Raw genomic sequence first — 24,891 nt, 5'->3', positions numbered from 1 at the left:
ACACACTTTATACCCAGTAACACAAATTCACACTCCACAAGGCAGGAAGAATCCATCAAGCCTGTTTAGTCTGCAGACAGGCCATACAGGCAAAACACTTGGAGGCTTGGGTAACATGCCCAGGGAGGAAATAAGGCTGTTCTCTCACTCTTGATCCCAGTCTTGATGTCTCAAGCTAAAGACAATCAACTTGCCAGGGCCATCTGCGTGTGGGATTGGTCCCAGGAGGACAGAATCCACGCAAGTTATGGTCAGCCAGTTGCAGCAGCCAGTGCTAATTTGGTAATGATGAACTTCAGTATGATTATTCTGGTATCCTCTGTTAAATTGAGACAATTAACTTAAAGATAATGGGCATTGAGGGAAAATATTGACAGGGATTGGATTAAAAATTTGGATTTAATAAAAAGATTTAATTTGGGGCTTAATTTTGGATTTTCTCAAAAATAAATGAGTGAAGGGGGTCAAAAGGTTCAAATTTTGTTATAAGTCTTGGGCTTGTCATGGACAATATGGGGATTATAGCTCACAACACTGTAGTGCATATTTGAGTTGCTGAGAGATGTTAGAAATTCGCAGTGCCAGAAAAAAGTTTTGTTATGTGTGGGGTGATGTTTCAATCTCTATTCTTTGCCCTCCCTCCCAAAGGCAAATAAACTGAATTTTATAAAATTATGACATGGATAGAGGTGAGATAGTGGATTGTTCCACAAAGCCAAAAACAGAACTATGAAAGTACCTCTTGAAGCCTGCAAGTAGGTAATTAAATGGAGGGAGTACTTTGTAAGTCAGCATATTGTACTCATGGCCCCACAGCTAAAAACTCCTCAAAATTAGAAGGGTATGTTTACAAATGAAGTACATAAACAGTACTGGGCTGGTGTGGAAGTGGTGGGTGTTAGAGACAAGCAGGTATCAACTCCAGGGAGAGGGAAGCACCATACGTGAAAGGAGAAGGAAGAGGGACACGCACTGTGGATACCCACCCGGCAGCAGTCAGCAGCAATGAACAAGGCGTATCGTTGATTGAAAAAATGTTCTACAGCACACTGTCATGTGCATTCTGCTTAGTATAAATTAAAAGCATACCACACACATGAAACACATCATTTCCCCAGGATATAAAGATATGTCAAACCTAACAGGTTGGGTACTTGTGTAGGGAAAAAACAGAATGAAGGGGCAACATTTAAGCCAGGGAGACCTTGCTGCTGGATGTTACAAACCTGTGTACTGAGGAGTATTAATTCAACTTTGTACCCAAAACTTAAAGAAAAAGACACACATCTAGCAAATGAGGGCCAGTGAGTGTGTGGTAAGGGCCAGCGCGTCCTCCTGGCACCCTTGAACCTACTGCAGACGGACAACTGCTCCCGCCAGAGCATCAGTGATCCTCGGCGGCAGGTTTGCTCTGTAAGGAAGAACTTCAACACTTCCTTTAACATATTCATCTAACCCCCACAACAACCTGTGCAGTTATAAATACCTCATTTTAGGATTTAAAATCCAAGTCACTTTTCCAAAGTCAGGTTAACTCACTGGATTCGAGCTTCATGCTGAACTGCCCTTCCAATAAATGTATCACAGCCTCCCCTGAACCACTCAGAAGCTGAGAATGTCTTCAGAGATTGAACCGTGAGGCTCTGTTTACAAAGTGGGATCTAAACATTTGATGTTTATTTTCTTCCTAAGCTAATTGCTCAAGTAAAGGCAGCACTGGAAACAGAACACACAGCACTGCCATTCTCTGTGTGTTCACACTCAACTAAAGAGCCTGTACAGCAAACAGCTGACATGCTCTTCCCTTCACTAAATCCAGGCAAAGTCACTCTCACTCCCCTCACGGCCCACAACACGTTCAAATAAATGACCTCCAGCTTTGCTCCCAGACAAAGCCCTCTTCCGTAGGACCCAGTGCCATGGATCCCATTTTATTCTGACAGCCATAAATAAGTTAAAAGCTGAGGAAATAAACTGCCAGGCAGTAGCATGGATCCCAGAAGCCCTGTACACACACCACTCTCACCACTTTGTAAAACACAACTCTTAAATCCTAGTGAAAAACGACACTTGGAAACAAGTACACCTCTGACTTTTATTTGCAGCTCAGAACAGATGAAACACAGGGAGCAGCAGCAAGGGTCTGCCATGCAAACCGGCGGCCCCCACGGGTCCTCAGCAAGGGTCACTTGTGCAGGAGGCGGGGCACTCGGTCTCAGCAGGTCCTCAGAATCTCACCTGGACCCTGAAGTGCATCTGCCTGGTGGCATTGTTCTTCATTCCTGTCTTCAGCATCCACTTTGATTTCATCCTTTGGACATACTGCATGTCCCGCTCACGCAGAAGAGCTGCTCCTGTGGTTGCAAAGAAGGTAAGAAACGAAGCAAAGGTTTGGGATTTGTGATCAGAGAAACCTGAATCTTTGCAGAAAACCTCAAAGCTAGTTTGGGGGTAACTGGGCTCTTATACTTAAAGAGTTGCCAACTTGGGTCCTCATGCACCAAACCGGGGGATTATGTACACCCTGGAATTCCACATATACACATCTCTCTGGGATGAGCCTCTTCAGTTTTCACCATCTGGGAAGGGTCCATAAGCACAAAAGGTAAAGCCCCGTTGATCAAAGGAGACAGCAAAGCAGAAACTATAAATGGAGTCAGACTACAATTCTTGACGAGATGAAGATGAAATCAGTGTCTGGTAGATTTAAATGGCCCCACAGTTCACAGGTAGTGAAGTGAAGGAAACCATGTATATATAAACACAATTGGATTTAGAATGTACTTGAGGTGTCCAGAGCTTTCCAGGCCCCTGGAAAGGAATTCTCCTTTCTCCTCTCCATAGCCTGCTTGTGGATTGATGTTTTCCCTGAATATCTAAGGATAGAGCTTCAAAGAATAGACATATCAAAATAGATTTAAATAATTTCATACTGATGAGGTTTCAAAACTTAAAAATTTCAGTGGCGTGATTTATTTTTCTGACTTGCAAGTTTTCTATGGGAAAATTACAAAAAGGAGTGACGGCCAGCCTTTACTGTATGCATGTACTGTATCACACATGCATTATGACATTCAATCTGCACAACTCTAGGAAGTACATCCTGTTACTGTCACCTCCATCTCATAAATGAGGACACAGAGGTTTAGGTCAAATTAATCATGCTCAACATTTAACAACCTCTAAGTCCATCAGATAAGTCATGTTTGACTCCATGGTGCAAGCTATTTGCCACAAGGCAAATATTTATTATTTTTATTAAGCAGTGATGAAATATTAATTGTTAATTAAGAAATTAATACTGTTAACTCCTTTGTGTAACCTCCTCAGTAATTTTAACCTTAGATGACCACTAAATATATATTTTTTAACTATCACCTTCTGAAAAAGTTAACAGTACATTATGTAGTTCTAGAAAGTTATTACAAATATAAACTTTTTAAGTCATGGAGCTTTGGGTTTATTGCCATAAACACATCACATGGTACTAGAAGCCCCCGGAGCCACGAAGTTAAGTCTCCCCGAGAGAGAACCCACAAGAACAACATGAGCGGAAATGACATCACCTAAACCCCTCCTTAGAATACTAGTGCCAGGGCTGCCCGGGTTTGGAAACAGCATACCTGTGCTGCCAGTCCATCCCAGGGCTCGGTACTGCTGCAGTATCCGACCCACGGCCTTCTGATTCTTAGCAACTGTCACAGCTCTGGACAAGCCAAATCGCTGTTTGTAGTATCTCATCAAGGAGCGATGACCCACTCTGGCACCTGTTTTTCAAAAGGGCAATATTTAAACACTGAGTTGGACAGTTTTCCAAGGCAGAACTAGAAAATAAGGGCTTTCCAAATCATACTTTTAAGGGCATCTATCTGGAAAATGGATATGCTGGAAGACACAGTGCTCTATCTACTGAAGAAAGATGAAGAAGCATATTAAAAAATGAAAGAAGGAAAACCATAGAGAGATTTCTAAAAAGGACAAAGGCAAATCACTAATAAGTGAACAACTCAGCATCTTGTACTTACTTATATACAATATGCCTCCCTAGAAATTCATATAGCCACACCTACTAATACAGATAAAATCCCTTACCTCTTAGGGTCCTATTAATTTTTTTTTTTTTAATGGAGAGAAGATTAACCACAAGAAATGGTCCTGATGTTTAGGTCTATAAGCTACAGTCTAAGTCTAGAACAGAAATCAATCCTCTTTGCTTAAATTCTCTATAGTGTGGTTCTCAAACAGGGGCTATTTTACCCCCAGAGGACATTTGGCAATGACTGGAGGCATTCGGGTTGTTATGGCTAGAGAGGGGCTACTGGCACCAAAGGGGTAGGGGTCAGGGATATTGCCGAACATCCTACGACGCGCAGCCTCCATGACAAATATATAGCCCTAAATGTCAGCAGTGCCTCAGCTGAGAAACCCAGCTCTCTAAATGATGGAAATCATCTAGTAAACTAGAATCTTAAAAGATGACTAAGCTGATTTCTCTCTACAGCTTTTGTGTACTTAGAAAGATCTAGTAAAAGTATGCAGGTCAATCATGCTTTCTGAAATTAATTTCAATTGACTTTCTGGCCCTTTACAGGAAAGGTGTGCTGACGCCTATAATTAGCTTCAAAGCAGGTGAAACAGAAGGCATCAGGCTTTGGTGATGTCTAGGATCAGCAGCAGCTCTCTAAAGATGATCCTGGAACAGGGCTCTGAGGTTTACCTGAGCACTTAAGAAACACAAGCTATGCTTCATTAGAGTATTAAATAGGAAATAAGCAACCAAGCATGTTCCCAGACACATACACACACCTAGAAATTTAACAGCATATACACAAGTATAAAACAGTTATTTCCACTGAAAATGAATAAAGGAAATATGTCTAGGTAGAACCATACATACAGCCTCTAGGAAAGTTTTACATTTACATATATAAAACCATTCCTTTCAGAATCTTTGTGTAAAAAGTCCATAAACAGGATACTCTAAATATTATAGATGGCCATATTTGTTTTTAGGATCTAGACCTTTAATTTACATGAAATAAATTCTGTCAGGTTATCTTTTTTTAGGTCCCTCTACCTGGCAAACTACCTGGAAAAAGAGTCTGCTTGCTACAGATATGGAAAAGTAGTTATTTTCAGCTAATTGTTTTATGATCAGATTCAAAAGGGATTACAAAAAGAAACTTTTGATTCAAAGATGGTATGAATGATCTGGGTACCAATATGGAAGATAACTTGTTCACCTGGACTTAATTGTTCTGGCAGGGTAAGAATTAACAACGCTCCTAGACTACAAGAAATGATGAGGCACAGCTGATGGATAAAGACTCAAGTTTAAATGGAGACTCTAGCAGGAAGCCAGCATTGCTTATTGTGATTTTCTGTTTATAGCTTTAGGTCAAGATGCTCCAGGTCTGCAATAATGTTTACCTCAAAATCATTAAATGATAATGCTGGTCATTAGTACATCATAAATCCATATCCTTATATTCTTAAGCAACACCTGGAAAGACATATTATTTTGAAGATTGGCTTTTTAAAACATCCTTGAAGAGGTTTCATTATTCAATGCCAGCATCTCAAGAGTTAGCAGGACTGAAGACACTGAGTGCCCTGTGAGCACCTGATATTAAGAACCAAGTAAATGGACCTCATCCACGAAAATGATCTGTAGAACAGGGTGTGAGTGCTCAGTAAATACAGATGAGTTATGTCTGAGCTATGGTGGAGTCGAAACTGTTCACCTGCCTTTCACCACTCCCTAACTGCTTACAGGGCTGTCCTACTTAACAAACAACCTTAACGATCGATGACATTAGATAGTGGAAAAGAAAGTATCTCCAACTATAATTTTCCTGTTATTAATTATGTATCTCTCACAGATGGACCAACAGTTTCATCCGGCCAGTCAGCAGCTAACTGGATGTGTCTTTCACACCAACTTACTTCACAACACCAGAAGAGCAATGAAGTAAGTTCAAGGAACCGAGCCAGATCAGTCTTCCAAACACATGCCCACAGTGCCCTCTACTGGATGCTCTTTGTCACGGGCTCTGGGATCATCTTGCTCTGAAAGTAACTAGATTGACGGGATCACAACTACTGCTTTTGAAACCAGTTTAAAGCAGACTCCACTATGATTGATTAAATATCACTAAGATCCCCAGATTAGAATCCTTCTCAAATTAGCTTCATGCTAACACAGTCACATAACTGAGCATAGCTGAAGATGTTTCTGAGTAGTAAATTTGTTCAAAGTCAAACAATTGAATATACTGCTGTGATTGAATATACTGCTGTAGTATCACAAGTTTAGTGTTTACACAGTTATTTTCTGTTTTCTTGATTCACTGCAAAATCTCCCATACTACTAAGATGTTGGAGCAAACAAGAGGATTATGAACTGTCATTTCTCACTGTAATCAAGACTGACTAAAAGGATGACTGCTTTTTAAAATGCCAGTCCATTTGAAAAAGCATGCACGGCTACACACATGGCTTTAAGATGCTATTGCCTTTCCCCAGGAAAAGGCATATACTTACACAGAAAAAAATATGCATGGCCTAATTAATACCCTTTGGGTTCTTAGTTCTAGTATCTGGGCTGTTGGTTAGGTCTTTCTTGAGTCTGTCTTTCTAAAAGAACAATATTTTTAAGTATTCCAGCATCAAATCAGTTAACTCACTACTTCAAGTTCACCTTAAAGAGCTGTCCTGAAAGTGACCAGTGGCTGTAAGCAAGGAAACCACAATTTAAAAACCCCGGGAAACTGGACCTTCAAGTTAATCTCATGCCATTTTCTTCTTTGACTATATTATGATGGAGAGGTAAAGCAATGTGCTACACGGTGCTGGTGGCAAATAGGACTCCAAGCCCCAGGCCTCTTCTTAGCCCAGAATGGTTCCTTGTGCTCTCCTTCTCCTGTACAATGGCAGGCCCAAGGCAATCAACCTTGTTTTTCTTTTAAAAGTCTCCTCCAGGAGGGAGCCAACATGGCGGCGTGAGTAGGACAGTGGGAATCTCCTCCCAAAAACATATACACTTTTGAAAATACAACAAACACAACTAGCCCTAAAAGAGAGACCAGAAGACGCAGGACAGGGGCCAGACTGCAGCTACACCAGCGAGAACCCAGCGACTGGTGAAAGGGGTAAGATACAAGCCCCGGCCCGGCGGGACCCGAGCGCCCCTCCCCCCAGCTCCCGGCGGGAGAAGAGCAGGCAGAGCGGGAGGGAGACGGAGCCCAGGACTGCCGAACACCCAGCCCCAGCCATCCGGGCCAGAGCGCAGACACAGTACATGCCCAGGGGGCCCTGGATACTGGGGGAACAGGGAGTAAGACCACTGAGTGGGTGCTGAAGCTGATGCCGCTGTGACAAAGAAAAGCGGGGGCTTTTTGAAAGTCTTAAAGGGACAGGGACTTAACAGCTTGACGGAAACAACCCAGGTCACAGTACAGCAGCTGGAAATCACAGGGAAAACCGGGTGCACTAACCCCCTGGGCAACAGCTCTGAGACCCCTCACGGAGGCAAACAGTCAAGCAGCCCCCCCATCCATCACCCCACCGGGCGCTGCGAAAGCAGAGAAGCAGCCTGAGACAAATTCCGCCCACAGAAAGGGAAATTCCTCCCTTCCGGCCAGGCAAGACACAAAGACCCACTCTACACGCAATTACCCAACACAAGCCACTAGGGGTCGCAGTTGCCCCAGTAAAGAAAGGCCAGTAGCAAGTGAAAATTTTGGCCCTCCCAGCTGACAGTCAATAGCACCTGTCAACATGAAAAGGCAAAAAAATATGATCCAGACAAGACTAACCCAGACAGCTTCAGCATCTGCTACATCTTCCCCTGAGAAGGAATCTGGGGAGATAGATTTAGCCAGTCTACCTGAAAAAGAATTCAAAACAAAAGTCATAACCATGCTGATGGACTTGCAGAGAAATATGCAAGAACTAAGGAAGGAGAATTCAGAAATAAAACAAGCTCTGGAAGGACTTCAAAACAGAATGGACGAGATGCAAGAGACCATTAATGGACTAGAAAACAGAGAACAGGAACGCAGAGAAGTTGATGCAGAGAGAGATAAAAGGATCTCCAGGAATGAAAGAATTTTAAGAGAGCTGAGTGATCAATCGAAAAGGAATAATATAAGAATCATAGGTATTCCAGAAGAAGTAGAGAGAGAAAAGGGGATAGAAAATGTCTTTGAAGAAATAATTGCTGAAAATTTCCCCAAACTAGGGGAAGAAATGGCCTCTCAGACCACAGAGGTACACAGAACTCCCATGACAAGGGATCCAAGGAGGGCAACACCAAGACACATAATAATTAAAATGGCAAAGATCAAAGACAAGGACAAAGTATTAAAGGCAGCCAGAGAGAAAAAAAAGGTTACCTACAAAGGAAAACCCATCAGGCTATCATCAGACTTCTCAACAGAAACCCTACAGGCCAGAAGAGAATGGCATGATATACTTAATGCAATGAAACAGAAGGGCCTCGAACCAAGACTGCTGTATCCAGCACGAATATCATTTAAATATGAAGGAGGGATTAAACAATTTCCAGACAAGCAAAAGTTGAGGGAATTTGCCTCCCACAAACCACCTCTACAGGGCATCCTACAGGGACTGCTCTAGATGGGAGCACTCCTAAAAAGAGCACACAACAAAACACCCAACATATGAAGAAGGGAGGAGGAGGAATAAGAAGGGAGAGAAATAAAGAATCATCAGACTGTGTTTATAATAGCTCAACAAGCGAGTTAAGTTAGACAGTAAGATAGTAAAGAAGCTAACCCTGAACCTTTGGTAACCACAAACTTAAAGCCTGCAATGGCAATAAATTCATACCTTTCAATAATCACCCTAAATGTAAATGGACTGAATGCACCAATCAAAAGACACAGAGTAATAGAATGGATAAAAAAGCAAGATCCATCCATATGCTGCTTACAAGAGACTCACCTCAAACCCAAAGACGCGCACAGACTTAAAGTCAAGGGATGGAAAAAGATATTTCAAGCAAACAACAGAGAGAAGAAAGCAGGTGTTGCAATTCTGGTATCAGACAAAACAGACTTCAAAATAAAGAAAGTAACAAAAGACAAAGAAGGACATTACATAATGATAAAGGGCTCAGTCCATCAAGAGGATATAACCATTATAAATATATATGCACCCAATACAGGAGCACCAACATACCTGAAACAAATATTAATAGAACTAAAGGAGGAAATAGAATGCAATGCATTCATTCTAGGAGACTTCAACACACCACTCACTCCAAAGGACAGATCCACCAGACAGAAAATAAGTAAGGACACAGAGGCACTGAACAACACATTAGAACAGATGGACCTAATAGACATCTACAGAACTCTACATCGAAAAGCAACAGGATACACGTTCTTCTCAAGTGCACATGGAACATTCTCCAGAATAGACCACATACTAGGCCACAAAAAGAGCCTCAGTAAATTCCAAAAGATTGAAACCCTACCAACCAACTTTTCAGACCACAAAGGCATTAAACTAGAAATAAACTGTTCAAAGAAAGCAAAAAGGCTCACAAACACATGGAGGCTAAACAACACGCTCCTAAATAATCAATGGATCAATGACCAAATCAAAATGGAGATCCAGCAATATATGGAAACAAATGACAACAACAACACTAAGCCCCAACTTCTGTGGGACACAGCAAAAGCAGTCTTAAGAGGAAAGTATATAGCAATCCAAGCATATTTAAAAAAGGAAGAGCAATCCCAAATGAACGGTCTAATGTCACAACTATCGAAATTGGAAAAAGAAGAACAAATGAGGCCTAAGGTCAGCAGAAGGAGGGACATAATAAAGATCAGAGAAGAAATAAATAAAATTGAGAAGAATAAAACAACAGCAAAAATCAATGAAACCAGGAGCTGGTTCTTCGAGAAAATAAACAAAATAGATAAGCCTCTAGCCAGACTTATTAAGAGGAAAAGAGAGTCAACACAAATCAACAGTATCAGAAATGAGAAAGGAAAAATCACAACAGATCCCACAGAAATAAAAAGAATTATTAGAGACTACTATGAAAACCTATATGCTAACAAGCTGGGAAACCTAGGAGAAATGGACAACTTCCTAGAAAAATACAACCTTCCAAGACTGACCCAAAAAGAAACAGAAAATCTAAACAGACCAATTACCAGCAACGAAATTGAAGCGGTAATCAAAAAACTACCAAAGAACAAAACCCCTGGGCCAGATGGATTTACCTCGGAATTTTATCAGACATACAGGGAAGACATAATACACATTCTCCTTAGAGTTTTCCAAGAAATAGAAGAGGAGGGGATACTCCCAAACTCATTCTATGAAGCTAACATCACCCTAATACCAAAACCAGGCAAAGACACCACCAAAAAAGAAAACTACAGACCAATATCCCTGATGAACGTAGACGCAAAAATACTCAACAAAATTTTAGCAAACCGAATTCAAAAATACATCAAAACCATCGTACACCATGACCAAGTGGGATTCATCCCAGGGATGCAAGGATGGCACAACATTCGAAAGTCCATCAATATAATCCACCACATCAACAAAAAGAAAGACAAAAACCACATGATCATCTCCATAGATGCTGAAAAAGCATTTGACAAAGTTCAACATCCATTCATGATAAAAACTCTCAGCAAAATGGGAATAGAGGGCAAGTACCTCAACATAATAAAGGCCATCTATGATAAACCCACAGCCAACATTATATTGAACAGCGAGAAGCTGAAAGCATTTCCTCTGAGATCGGGAACTAGACACGGATGCCCACTCTCTCCACTGTTATTTAACATTGTACTGGAGGTCCTAGCCACGGCAATCAGAAAAAACAAAAAAATACAAGGAATCCAGATTGGCAAAGAAGAAGTCAAACTGTCACTATTTGCAGATGACATGATACTGTACATAAAAAACCCTAAAGACTCCACCCCAGAACTACTAGAACTGATATCGGAATACAGCAAAGTTGCAGGATACAAAATCAACACACAGAAATCTGTGGCTTTCCTATATACCAACAATGAACCAACAGAAAGAGAAATCAGGAAAACAACTCCATTCACAATTGCATCAAAAAAAATAAAATACCTAGGAATAAACCTAACCAAAGAAGTGAAAGACTTATATTCTGAAAACTACAAGTCACTCTTAAAAGAAATTAAAGGGGACACTAACAGATGGAAACTCATCCCATGCTCGTGGCTAGGAAGAATCAATATCGTCAAAATGGCCATCCTGCCCAAAGCAATATACAGATTTGATGCAATCCCTATGAAACTACCAGCAACATTCTTCAATGAACTGGAACAAATAATTCAAAAATTCATATGGAAACACAAAAGACCCCGAATAGCCAAAGCAATCCTGAGAAAGAAGAATAAAGTAGGGGGGATCTCACTCCCCAACTTCAAGCTCTATTATAAAGCCATAGTAATCAAGACAATTTGGTACTGGCACAAGAACAGAGCCACAGACCAATGGAACAGACTAGACAATCCAGACATTAACTCAGACATATATGGTCAATTAATATTTGATAAAGGAGCCATGGACATACAATGGCGAAATGACAGTCTCTTCAACAGATGGTGCTGGCAAAACTGGACAGCTACATGTAGGAGAATGAAACTGGACCATCGTCTAACCCCATATACAAAAGTAAACTCAAAATGGATCAAAGACCTGAATGTAAGTCATGAAACCATTAAACTCTTGGAAGAAAACATAGGCACAAACCTCGTAGACATAAACATGAGTGATCTCTTCTTGAACATATCTCCCCAGGCAAGGAAAACAACAGCAAAAATGAACAAGTGGGACTATATTAAGCTGAAAAGCTTCTGTACAGCAAAAGACACCATCAATAGAACAAAAAGGAACCCTACAGTATGGGAGAATATCTTTGAAAATGACACATCCGATAAAGGCTTGACGTCCAGAATATATAAAGAGCTCACACGCCTCAACAAACAAAAAACAAATAACCCAATTAAAAAATGGGCAAAGGAACTGAACAGACGGTTCTCCAAAAAAGAAATACAGATGGCCAACAGACACATGAAAAGATGCTCCACATCGCTAATTATCAGAGAAATGCAAATTAAAACTACAATGAGGTATCACCTCACACCAGTAAGGATGGCTGCCATCCAAAAGACAAACAACAACAAATGTTGGCGAGGCTGTGGAGAAAGGGGAACCCTCCTACACTGCTGGTGGGAATGTAAGTTAGTTCAACCATTGTGGAAAGCAGTATGGAGGTACATCAAAATGCTCAAAACAGACTTACCATTTGACCCAGGAATTGCACTCCTAGGAATTTACCCTAAGAATGCAGCAATCAAGTATGAGAAAGATCAGTGCACCCCTATGTTTATCGCAGCACTATTTACAATAGCCAAGAATTGGAAGCAACCTAAATGTCCATCGATAGATGAATGGATAAAGAAGATGTGGTACATATACACAATGGAATACTACTCAGCCATAAGAAAAGGGCAAATCCAACCATTTGCAGCAACATGGATGGAGCTGGAGGGTATTTTGCTCAGTGAAACAAGCCAAGCAGAGAAAGAGAAATACCAAATGATTTCACTCATCTGTGGAATATAAAAACAAAGGAAAAACTGAAGGAACAAAACAGCAGCAGAATCACAGAACTCAAGAATGGACTAACAGGTACCAAAGGGAAAGGGACTGGGGAGGATGGGTGGGTAGGGAGGGATAAGGGGGGGAGAAGTAGGGGGGTATTAAGATTAGCATCCATAGCGGGGTGGGAGAAAGGGGAGGGCTGTACAACACAGAGAAGACAAGTAGTGATTCTACAACAGGTTGCTACGCTGATGGACAGTGACTGTAAAGGAGTATATAGGGGGGACCTGGTATAGGGGAGAGCCTAGTAAACAAAGTATTCGTAAGTATTCGTCATGTAAGTGTAGATTAATGATTAAAAAAAAAAAAAAAATGCAGTTCCTATGTGGTGACCTCTAATGAGTTCTACACAATAATATAAAGGACATATAAAAGTGTAGGCAAAGGGTCTGTTTGTGTTTATACAGAGGATCAAAGCCTAATTGGGCTACCCCGAAAATGAACTAAGATACGATATGAAAAAGAACTTCCAACATCAGCACTCTTGGGAAGACTCATGACAGAAGATGATCAGAAAAAAAAAAAACTTCAACAAAGATCCACGCACTGTCACAGGTGTAGATGCACTCATCCCACCAGTTCCTGGACCTGCCATGGGAAAGATGAAGGAGATATCTAAGCTGGCCTGTGCATACAGTAAAACAAAAATTGGACTGGATCTATACTGTTGGAACTCAACCAAGAATTAGGAGAAGTGCAAATTGTAGCACTCCAAAATCTTACAACCACAGACTATTTATCGTTAAAAGAACATATGGGATATGAACAGTCCTCAGGAATGGGGTGTTCTAGTTTATCTGAATTCTCTCAGACTGTTTAAGTTCAGTCGGACAATATCCACCATATCATAGATAAGTTTTCACAAATGCCTAAGGTGCCTAACTGGTTTTCTTGGTTTCACTGGAGATGGCTGGTAATTACAGGTATGCTTTGGTTAGGTAACTATATTCCTATTATGTTAATGTGTGTGCACAATTTAATTAGTCGTTTAAAACCTATCCATGCTGAAGTTACTCTACAAGAAGATATGTCAAAGAAATAATCAATCTTCCCAGGTTTTCTTCTGCCTGCTACTTCTATAGATTTTCTTCTTCCTACCTAATCACAACCTTTAAATAGAACTCGTGCCACATGTCGAATTTACCGAGTATCATAATTCTTCCAAGTGGTAAAGATACCTCAAGACAAATGCTGGGCATAGAAGCCACAGGGCATAAATATGCAAAGAAGTAAAAAGCTAACCTTTTCAAACAATAAGGCTTCTCTCTCACTTACCAACTTAACATTTCCCTGTATGGCCCCGGAAGATGACTGGTTAGCCAGAGACGGGTAAGATTCCTCAAGGGAGGAACAACCTAAGACAGGCACAGTCGCAGGGGGCCATCTGGTGAGAAAATGGGGAGCAGCAGAGGTGAGGCTTAGAACCTCCCCCCTCATGTTCTGAGAGAAATCTTTGGCATACATGGATGTTTATTGCCCTCATCTAGCTCGGATTAACATAGTCTACAGGCACACACCTGATCATCTACATTTGCTCTCTTACAACACTAAACTCTGTTTTCTACCTTTATCTTGTATCTACCTATCACTTCAGCATTTTATTAAAAATAATAATAATAGAGAAATGTGGTATCCACATATAAATCAAGTTTAAAAATCAAATGAATATTCATATTTGAACTGACTGTGTATAGTTCATAATGCATGAACAAAACCGAAAGCTTCTGTGATGACTGCCCTTGCACTGTTCACCATGTAACTTATTCACTATGTAAGAATTTGTACTCCATGTAAGAATTTGTTCGTTATGCATCAGAAGATTGGAGACTGACGAAAATTACGCTTGGGGTGGATTAATGATTGTGCATTGAGTATTGACCCCCCTATACAGAAATTTATTGTGGTTAACAACTATTTGATCAATAAGTACGAGAGATGCCCTCACAAAAAAAATATATATATAAACACACTTCCAATTGTAAAATAAATAAGTAACCGGGATGTAATGTATAGCATAAGGAATATAGTCAAAATATTGTAACAACTTGGTATGGTGATACCTGGTACCTAGAATTATCATGTATATAAATGTTGAATCACTGTGTTGTACACCTGAAACTAATGTAATGCAATGCTGTTCTCAACTACCCTTCAATAAAAATAAAAAAAATAAAAAAAAAAGTCTCCTCCAACCTCTCAGCCACTGAGACAACAAACATTTATCTGGCTCTTGTCGGAGACTCTGTGCTGAGACAAAAGCAGACAGACAAGCAGGCCAACAATCATGAGGGAGAGGGATGTTATGTCAATAGAGAAGCAAGTGTCAAGGAGCTGAGGAGACCCTCCTTACCCCGGGAGGAGCTAAGTTCAGAAAAGCTTCTGGGGGGAGAACCCTCTTGCAGGAGGAATATGGGTAAGATAGAGGGAGCACACATGCCAAGTCCCAGAGGAGGGAAATTACAAGTGGGCTGACAAAGCAAAAGCCCAAGGTGTCTGGGGACTAGCAGCTGGCGAAAGTAAGTGACCTGAAGGCAATAGCCCCCTTGGAGCAACTCCAGAGGGGAAAAACAGACTGGTGTTTGTTTTAGAAAGAATGTCCAGGGTGGTCGAGTGGAAACCATCTTGGAAAATGGCCAGGCAGGAAGCTGTAATGGTGGCACAGACAAACGGATAAAGAAAAAACAAAGAAAAATATTCAAAGGCCATTTAGGAGTTGCGCTTAGTGATCATCCAGATCCAGGAGAGAAGAGAGCATCCTAAGAAGACATCCTTTTCTGGCTTTGGCTAAACTTAGAAACCTCACTCACCTAGGAAAATGGGTTTGCTAGATAACCAAGGAGTCTTTTTAACTCCAGATGAAAATCTATCTCAAATAGACTGTTCTTAAATTGGATATGCTCATTGTTGTGGACATTTTGTAATATGCTAAAGTTGATACAAAATGAAGCCAATGTTCATAGTGATCCTACCACATGCCATACACAGGTATCATCTCATTCAAGATGTGTCATCTTACTCTGTAGTTAGGGAAGTGGGAACTAATGAGACAAGGGGCTAAATAAATAGTCTTAAAACAAGTTATTAAACTTTTTTTCTGATGCTCTGTATTGTTCTCTGTGATATATTTAGGATTGTTTTGCTACTGTGTACTGTAAAGGCCACTGTATCATAGTGTATTTCTACTGCATTATAACTTTCTTATCACGATAAGGAGAATTCTATCTTCAGAACAGGTTCTGTACGCCCCTTCCTTCTACTGTCATACTCTAAGGCTGCCCTTAGCCCTTCAAGGTTACTGTTCTGAGTTAAAGGGGGTTGTCTGTACCTAAGCACTGTGGAGAGCAGTACTACAGGCTGGCTTCTGCATCACTGCTATCTCCACTGGCAGGATGGCTGCTCCTGCTCCCCACAAACTGCACATCTCCTGAGGCAGGGAGGAAGTGGGAAAAAGGCTTCACTGTCTACGTGTATGATCTTGGGTAAATTATTCAACCTGTCTAAGCTTCAGATGGCTCACAGGCCACATAAGGACAAGAGAATCTAACTCACAGGCTAGTAAAGATAAAATAACAGATTCACCTAAATACACTAACTGCTCAGTAAATACCACGCATTATGAGGATCTTTGCTATTCTGTTCTCTTTCCCTCTCAGTGTCTTCTGTAGCTTCTCCCATTCTTACTAGCTAATCCTAACTTTGTGAACAATAATGGATGTTTCTCATTTATGGTTTTTCTTCATTTTTTCATATTAGAATAAATCCCCACCATTATGAATCTTGTTTCCCAAAGTAGAAGGCAGAATTCAACTTCCAAACCCCACCCCAACCCACAGCCCCACACTACAACCAGACACAGGCAACCCGGGTGCTATCAATCAGATACACCCATGCACACTACATGTGCAAGTCTGAGCAACACAAGGAAACAGGAATCAGTTTAAGAATATGAGTAAGGTCAAGATAAACAAGAAAAACCTATATAAGACTAAGAAAAATTAAGAACACAACAGAAAAGATCTGCATATTTGAAGAGAAATGACTGACCAAAGCATTCTGAGATATAACAGAAATTGTTTTGTTTAAACTGAACACTGATACAATATAAACAAAATGGCCAACACAGAGCTAAGTGGCCACCTTCAGAGCTTACCATTTACCCAAGAACATAAAAATACACTTAAGTTTTATGCTCTATTTCTCTCAGTATAGGAGAGAATTGACGGCACATGCCTCTTCAGTAATTTCACTGGCATTAAGCTATTTATTTTTGAGAAACACACTTACCGGAAGGTAGGATCAGCTCCATGGTTTCATCATCATATTCCAAGGTCTTTTCTGAGAGCAGATCCTCAGTTGCCTCAGGCTCCTCCCCTTTCTTGTAATCTGGGTAGCTACTTCTGTAACAGTGAAATGGTATTAATAGACGAATACTTCAATTTTAACTAAAAAATTGTGTGTGCAAATGTGGCAAACCCACTGGCTTCCTAAAGGCAGAAGCAGGGGGTAGCCAAGTTTTAGGAACTGCAAACTGAAATGTTCTAGAGAGAAAACAACTTACTAGCATTTTCTCTGTACTAAAAGTAAGCAAATTACCTATGAACTCAAAATGGACAAGACTGAATATAAAATCCAACACTATAAAAATTCCTGGAAAATAACATAGGAGAAAATCTAGATGACTTGAGGCTAGGCGATGGCTTTTTAGGGACGACACCAAAGGCACAATCCAGGAAAGAAATTCAATTGTGCTGCTTGGTATTCACCCAGAGGAGCTGAAAACTTACATGCACACAAAAACTTACACACGTGTGCAGCAGCTTTATTTGTAATTACTAACACTTGGAAGCAACCAAAATATCCTTCAGGAAGTGACTGGATACATCAACTGTGGTACCATCCAGACAATGGGATATTATTCAGGCCAAAATGAAATGCACTATCAAGCCATTAAAAGACATGGAAGAACGTCAAGCTCATATTATTAAGTGAGAAAATCTAGTCTGATGAGGCTACCTACTGAGTCATTCTAACTATATAACATTTTGGAAAAGGCAAAAATATGGAGACATTAAGATTAGTGGTTGCCAGGGGTTGGGGTGGAGGGGAGCAATGACTCAGCAGAGCCCAGAGGATTTTGAGGGCAGTGAACTACCATAATATATATAATATACTCTATGACACTATAATGGTAGGTACAGGTCATTATGCATTTGTCCAAAACCACAGAACGCACAACCCCAAGAGTGAACACTAATGGGTACTATGGACTCTGGGTGATTATGATGTGTCAATGTAGGCTCACCAATTTTAACAAATGTACAACTGGTGGGAAATGTGGATAATGACAGAGGCTGTGCATGTGTGGGGCAGGAGGTATATGGGAAATCTCTGTAGCTTCTGCTCAATTTGGCTGTGAACCTAAAATTGTTCCTAAAAAAAGTGAGCAAATAACCTATAACTGAATTCTTTCACCTATTTGTTTCTCTCTAGGAAGCTTGCCAGACAGAAAGAGGAGAATGTAGAGCTAGAGATGCAGCTCACATCAATCTGACCAGTATAAAAAACAAGTTCTAGAACACTGTTGTCCATAGAATTCTGTAATGAGAGAAATTTTCTGTCTTTTGTCCAATATGGTAGCTACCGGTCACAAGTGCTTTTAAGCACTGAGTGTTAAAATGTAAGTAGTGCAAATGAAGAACTGAATTTTTAAATTTTTAATTAAATAGCCACATGACTACACCTAGTAATTACCATATTTGACAGTGCAGTTCTAGAAAAATATGTCCCAAGAAATGTTCACAAAATACACATAGAAAATAATTTGAGAAATGCACATTAAAAGGTTAACAGTAAGATAGATAACTTAAAAGAAAAGTGTCTTAAATAAGACACTTCACAAGAGTTACCCAAATGGCCAATTAACATAAAAAGGTTCTCAACTACATGAATCATCATCAGGGAAATGCAAATTAAAACCACAGTGGGATACCTGCCACACAGCCACCAAAATGGCTAAAACGAAAAACTCCCCTGCACTACAAGAGAAAAATTAGAAATTAGGAGTAAAACATAAAGGAATGATTTAAAAGACTAAAACTTTTCTAAACGCCTGTATCATGTGGACTATACATGCCAGGTATGGAAACTATACACACCTGGTTGTGTAGCACACCTGTGCTAGCTCATAGGCATCTTGACACTAGGAATTAGCTATTCATGAGTGCCCAGCAAGTTGTATGAGTTATTCAAATTTCTAGTTAAGGAAGAACCACCTATGGGATAATCTCATCAAATGCCTGGGACTAGCCTAGTTCAGCAACCACCTCAACTCCCTCAGAAGACAGCTTGGTATTCAAGAAGTCACAGGGAAACCAAAGCGTGAAACTTAGTATCAGTGCCCCTGTTCACAAGGTGACTGGCAAAACTGAACTCCTGACCATATAAACCACAAAAAAAAGAAAAACAAGTTTTCAAGTCAGACAAACTTTAGTTTGGGTCTGAGATCTTCTATCAGATTTGTGTGTTTAACTCTGTTACACTTTGTTTCTTACCTACAAAATGAGAGGGAATGACAACCCACATATAGGTGTTATAAGTTATAAAGAATATGTTTTACAGTGCCAGACACCTACTGGGCACTGAAACATCTAATGCCAGTTCAGTGCAGATCTGACCTCACTTATCTTCACAACTCAAACCACAGACTTTACCTAAAGTCATAGAAGTCTGCAAATTCCAATGCGGCATCACCATCTGTGAAGAGCTTACAGTGGCTTTTGTCATTCATGTGTGCCTGCACAGCTTCTGTGGAGTAGAAGGACTTCCCTTTCTCATTGCACCACAGGCAAATCTTCCCAACACCTACTTTCTCTCCTAGAAAAATAATTTTGAGGGGAAAAAAATATTTAAGAAGCTTTTTTGCAGCCAGATTAAATCTCACCATTTATCTTTACAATTCAAAAAACAGGCATCAGGTTCTTGATCTTCACAAACCAAAATCAAAGACTGATGAGAAACACAAAACTAATGTTTCCATATGACCTGCCCCCTAATAATGAGGCATTTCTTCATTGAAAGGAAAACTATTATACTTACCCAAATATTTAATCAGTCCCTTAAGATCTGAAAGATATTCTATATCAGGAATAAAGAAGCTGTGGACTTTAGTCATATGAGCCACATTTTTCATAAGGGAGCTTGAATGGTGTGGACAAAATAAGCAGTCCATTACAGGGATGGCACCAAGGCGAGGGCTTCCTCCAGCCTCTCTCTCCTCTGCATCCTGCTCATCCACTTCATCCATCACTTCAGCATCCTCACATTCCAGCTCAGCATCAGAATCAATATCTTCCCAATCTTCAAGCCAGAGATTAGAAAAACAAAGTCAGTTTAACAAAGTGGTAGCCACATCAAAGAAATCACAAAGATTCACAAACATGAGATGGTACAGTCCTGTATTTGGGGAGACAGGGCGGATTATATCCCAGGTCACACCCTCTTTCAAAGTCTCAGTTTTAACTATTCATTTACCAGAGACCAATCTTGTATAGCTAAGAAAGTCCTTCATCTTCCTTTTCCGGCACACAGTACACTCCTGGAAGGAGTCTTGCTTCTTTCCCAGGCCTCTTTGAACTCATATGGAAGTGCTAACATGATGCAGGATGAAGAAAGGAGGGAATGAACAGCCCTAAGTCAAGGCTAGGCTACGAACTCCAGCTCCACACTTCGGGTTAGATAGCTGATTTTGAAAATAATTCCCCTTATTTCACTGTTTCAACCAATCAAACTAAGTGCAAAGCATCATAATGAGAAAACCAGCAGAGTTACAAATTCCACAGCAGATGATGTGGACCTAGCATGTCCTCCCAGGCATGTTGAAAGCCTCCTCACTGGAAACGGAGAAGGCATCAATTCAATCTACAAATGTTATTAAGTACCTGTTTGCACCTCGCCCCCAACTCCAGGTAAGGCTTCAGGCTCTGAAACTACAACAGCTAACTAAGTAGCCCAAATTCCCTAGGCATCTGGCCAGACAAGACACTTCGGAAAACATCTAAACCAGCCTCACTCGCCATTTTCACTTAAAACCCAACACCTCCCTCCTCCAACCTCGAGAATCAACCTGGGAACCAAAGGGGGGCCACCGCCCGCCCGAACCCCGCCCCGAGACAGGGCTGTTACCGTCTCCATCCAGGTCGTCCTCTTCACTCTCCTCCGCCTGCAGCTTTGCCAACTTCTTTGTCTGCTGCTCGAACCACTGGAGGCGGGGAGGTTTCTCGGCCGGGTCTCGGTCCTGGGTGGCACGTCCTCCATCAGCCAGGGCCACGGGTCCCCTGGGCTCCTCCTCGGGCGCCGGGGGGGCCTTCTTGGGAGACGGCTGAGCCCTGATGGCCTGCTGGATGGCCGCGTTCATGGCATCCTTGTTCACGCTGTCCACGCCCAGCCCTTTCTCCAAGTTCTTCTCATTCATTATCTCCACTTTCCGATTCACGGCCTGCACGGCCTTCTTCTCCAGCTCCAAGTGCCGCCGGGATTTGAGGTGGTTTTCGTAGGCGTTGAAAGAGGCAAACTTCTTACCGCAGACGGTGCAGTAGGTGGCCGTACCCTTGCTCTCCTGCTCCGCCACGGCCCGCTGCGCCCGCACCCGCTCCTGGAAGCCCTCGGCGCTGACCGGGGCCATGTCGGCTACTTTCCGCTTCAGGTTGTAGCGGTGCCAATCCGTCTTGTAGTGGGCCCGCTGCATCTCTGCGTCACGGAACGCCACCCGGCAGGTGATGCAGGTGTAGGTCGCCATTGCCAGGCGGAAAATTAGAGTAGACCAAGGCAGAAATAGAGCGACCAGCGCCTTAACCCCAACGTGACCTCAGCCTTACCTCTCCTCAGCTCTACGCGAGCGCCACGTCGCACGCCGACCTCCCGACTCGCTCTGTGAGGCGCTCGCACACAGTCGGGAAGTTAGTTCCAACTAGACAGGAAGTCCCGCCTTTCTATTTTAGCCACGCCCCCGCCAAGGAGGGACCCCGCAAAACCCAGCCAAGCAGGGCGCCGTCGGCTCGAGGTGGGTGCTGATTGGGCCAGCGTGAGGTGGGTGCTGATTGGGCCAGCCTGAGGTGGGTGTTGATTGGGTGCGCTGGTGAGCCTAAGGTGCTGATTGGCTGCGCTGAGGTGGGTGTTGCTCGAAGGGCGCCCGACCAGCCTGGTTACTTCCCTTGGCTGCTCTGTCCTGTGACGCTGCAGTTGGGACGTTTGGTACCTGAGCGGTGTGAGTGAGGTCCCGGGCGGCTCCCGGGCCTGGGAGGCCCCCGAGGAGTGGTGCGGGTGGCCACACGACGGCCCCTAGTGGTTCGAGGACCGCGCGCCGCGCCCCTGCAGCCTGGTGAATGGGGGAACGCGGAAGCGAAGGCTGCTGGTTAGCGCGGGGTCTGCCCCCCACTCCCGCCGAGCCGTCGCCAGGCTGCTGAAACCCCGGAAACGGAGACACCCAGCCTCAAGAAAACGGAACGTCCTGGCCGGAGCCGGGCCCCTGTAAGGCGGCCCTTCCAGCGAGGGGCTTACACTGAGCTTGAATGAAACGTTTGCCACCCAGGAGCAGGGGGCGCGGCCCAGCCGCTGTCCTTTGGAAGTACAATCCAAGCTGCCTGCGTAATTTTGATTAGTAACCACGTTTTTTTAAAAGCAAAAAGAAGTAAGTAAGATTGGCGAATTTTATTTAACCCATTATATCCAAAACATCATTTCAACATAAAATAAGATTTAATGAGAATGTTTGCATTCGTTTGTTGGTACTGAATCTTGAAACTGCAGTGTGTATTTTACAGTTAACAGGACTTTGATGTGCTCAGTTAAACTGTCCCCTCATATGTAGTTTTTTATAGAAAACGTGAATGTTAAGGGCTTTGGGACTCACCTAAACAGCCGAGCTGAACCAGCCAGCCCTGTTACATAATTGAAGTTTGCATATTCAGAATTCAAGCATCCCTAGCACCAAAGAAGAAACATGTTTAAAAATGTAAATCAAGTCGCATTGCTCTTCTTGCTCAAAACCCAACAGTGGCTTTGCTTGACTCCATAAAATTCTGACACCTTCTGTCTGATTTTGTCATCGTTCCCTGTCCCGGTCCCCCAGGTTCCAAGAAGGGGAGCTGACATTTGAGATGGGTCCTGAAGGAGGGGGAAGACTGAGGAGTTGTCTGCAAGTGGAAAAAGGGAGGTGGACTCCGTAGAAGAAATACCATGGAGGGAGGAAATAAGGGACATATTTAGGAAAAATGTGAGTCTAGTTTGGGTGAAGCATAGGGCACAGGTAAGCAAGGGAAGACAAAGTATTAAGGGATCACTGCACATTGAATTCTAGAATTTGCTGTTCATTCTTCATTTGGTAAACAGTACAAAGAGTGTTTCACTTACATGGGCACCAGGAATAGAACTGGGCCTTAAGTAGATCCAGCAGCAGTATCTGGAATTGACTGGAAAAATACCAGAAAGGCACAGGTCTAGGTCTATGGCCAAATGCAAGCTGACCCACCAAGGGTTCCTGCATTAAATTTCTCTGCAGCATATCCAGAGTATTATGTCAATGGATCTAATGTCTGCTCACAATGCAATACAGATTCTTAAAAGTAACCATTCTACTGAGAAATTTAAACTGAAGCCACCTGTCACAACAAATTTAGATTTGAAATACTGAAAATTAGAATTCCTTCTGGATACTGTGACATGGGCCTTAAGATAGTTCACATACCTGCCAAACTATTGAAGTTACAGTGCACACAGCAAAAGTGACAGTACCCACCTTGGTTCCCTTGCAATCTTGGAAGATGTTGGGATGTTGATCTTTGATAATTACAAAATTTAAAATAAAAGCTAATAAGGTCATCTTCAATTCAATTGGTATACTGATCACAATATTCTCTTATGACAGGCTTACTACTTTTCACATGTTTATATTGCAGTGGAACTTGGGATTTAAAAGGAAAACTATAAAGGACATTGGGTTGGTTGAGGTTAACGGGGAATAACAAAGAATATAAAAACATACATTTCTTAAATGACTTACAATGTCTATGAATTCTGTGTTCATTAAAAAATGCTAAGTAAAGCATTATGATTTTAAAACATTAGTTTTAAGATCATGCCCTTTTTAAAATCATGCCCAAATTCCCTCTTGGTTTTTGGGCATCTAGATATGCAGTTTTCTTAACAAGGAATTTGAATTTACCGCAAACCGGGTTGTCATAGCATTTAAAACAGTGTAGCTCTCCTGGTTTATAGGTTCTTTGAAAAAATTAAGTCAAAATCAGTTTTTAGTATTTAGTGAAATTCTGTGAAACTTTAAAATTATGATCATTCTTAATGTATTAAAAAAACATATTAGTGTGACATATTGGAGAGAATAGATTTTGGGTCTAACTGGCTTTTCCCCTTACTAGCTATATGATTTTGGACTATGTATTTTACCCTATTCTTCTGAAAAAATGGTCTTAATACCACTTCATTGTAGAGTCATGAGGAGTATGTGTGATCCTAACTATGTTTGAGTATTTTTCTCTGTATTAGACCAAGAGCTGGCAAACTCCTATAAAGCGTCAGGGAGTAAGTTTCTAGGCTTTGTAGATCTAAAGTCTCTGCCATAACGTCAGTGAGTGTGACTGTGTTCTAATAAAACTTTATATATGGATGCTGACTTTTGAATTTCATGCATTTTTCAGGTCATGAAATATTCTGGTTTTTTTCAACTAATTAAAAATGCAAAAAAAAAACATTCTTAGCTAGTATTCAATACAAAAACAGGTGGCAAGCCAGGCTTGGCCCACAGGCCATAGTTTATCAACTTCTTACCAGCTTAACGACATTTAATCCTCACAACATACTGTGAGGCAAGTGTTATATCTGAATTTTATAGATGAAGAAAACAGGTACAGAGATGTTAGACGACTTACTCAAGAGTACCACAGCCAGCAAGGGTTAGAACCATTAAAAGGACTAGTGTAAAACCTCACACATGGAACAACAAATGCTGGTGAGGATGCGGAGAAAGGGGAAGCCCTGTTACACTGCTGGTTCAACCTTTGTGGGAAGCAGTATGGAGGTTCCTCAAAAAACTAAAAATAGAAATACCATTTGACCCAAGAATTCCACTCCTAGGAATTTACCCTAAGAATGCAGTTTCCTAGTCTCAAAAAGACTTATGCA

General features: G+C 41.6%; 1 protein-coding gene across 2 annotated transcripts; it reads right to left on the bottom strand.

Moving 5' to 3' along the window:
* Nucleotides 1-2,076: 2,076 nt before the first annotated feature.
* Nucleotides 2,077-21,693, bottom strand: ZNF622 (zinc finger protein 622). Of its 2 annotated transcripts, XM_036896678.2 has the most exons (7): nucleotides 20,881-21,693; nucleotides 20,230-20,331; nucleotides 19,795-20,055; nucleotides 19,410-19,572; nucleotides 16,984-17,096; nucleotides 3,624-3,767; nucleotides 2,077-2,354 (listed from the first exon to the last, which is right to left on the bottom strand). In XM_036896678.2, the coding sequence occupies exons 1-7, from the start codon at nucleotides 21,491-21,493 to the stop codon at nucleotides 2,227-2,229; spliced, it is 1,524 nt and encodes a 507-aa protein (XP_036752573.2). In that variant the 5' UTR covers nucleotides 21,494-21,693; the 3' UTR covers nucleotides 2,077-2,226. The 2 variants fall into 2 exon arrangements, with proteins under 2 accessions (XP_036752573.2, XP_036752574.2); XM_036896679.2 differs by lacking the exon at nucleotides 20,230-20,331 and having other exon boundaries at nucleotides 20,881-21,678.
* Between the last annotated feature and the right edge of the window lie 3,198 nt (nucleotides 21,694-24,891).

This window comes from Manis pentadactyla, chromosome 2 (assembly GCF_030020395.1).
Source record: "Manis pentadactyla isolate mManPen7 chromosome 2, mManPen7.hap1, whole genome shotgun sequence".
Classification (NCBI taxonomy): Eukaryota; Metazoa; Chordata; class Mammalia; order Pholidota; family Manidae; genus Manis; species Manis pentadactyla.
This window is presented reverse-complemented; position numbering and strand designations above follow the sequence as displayed.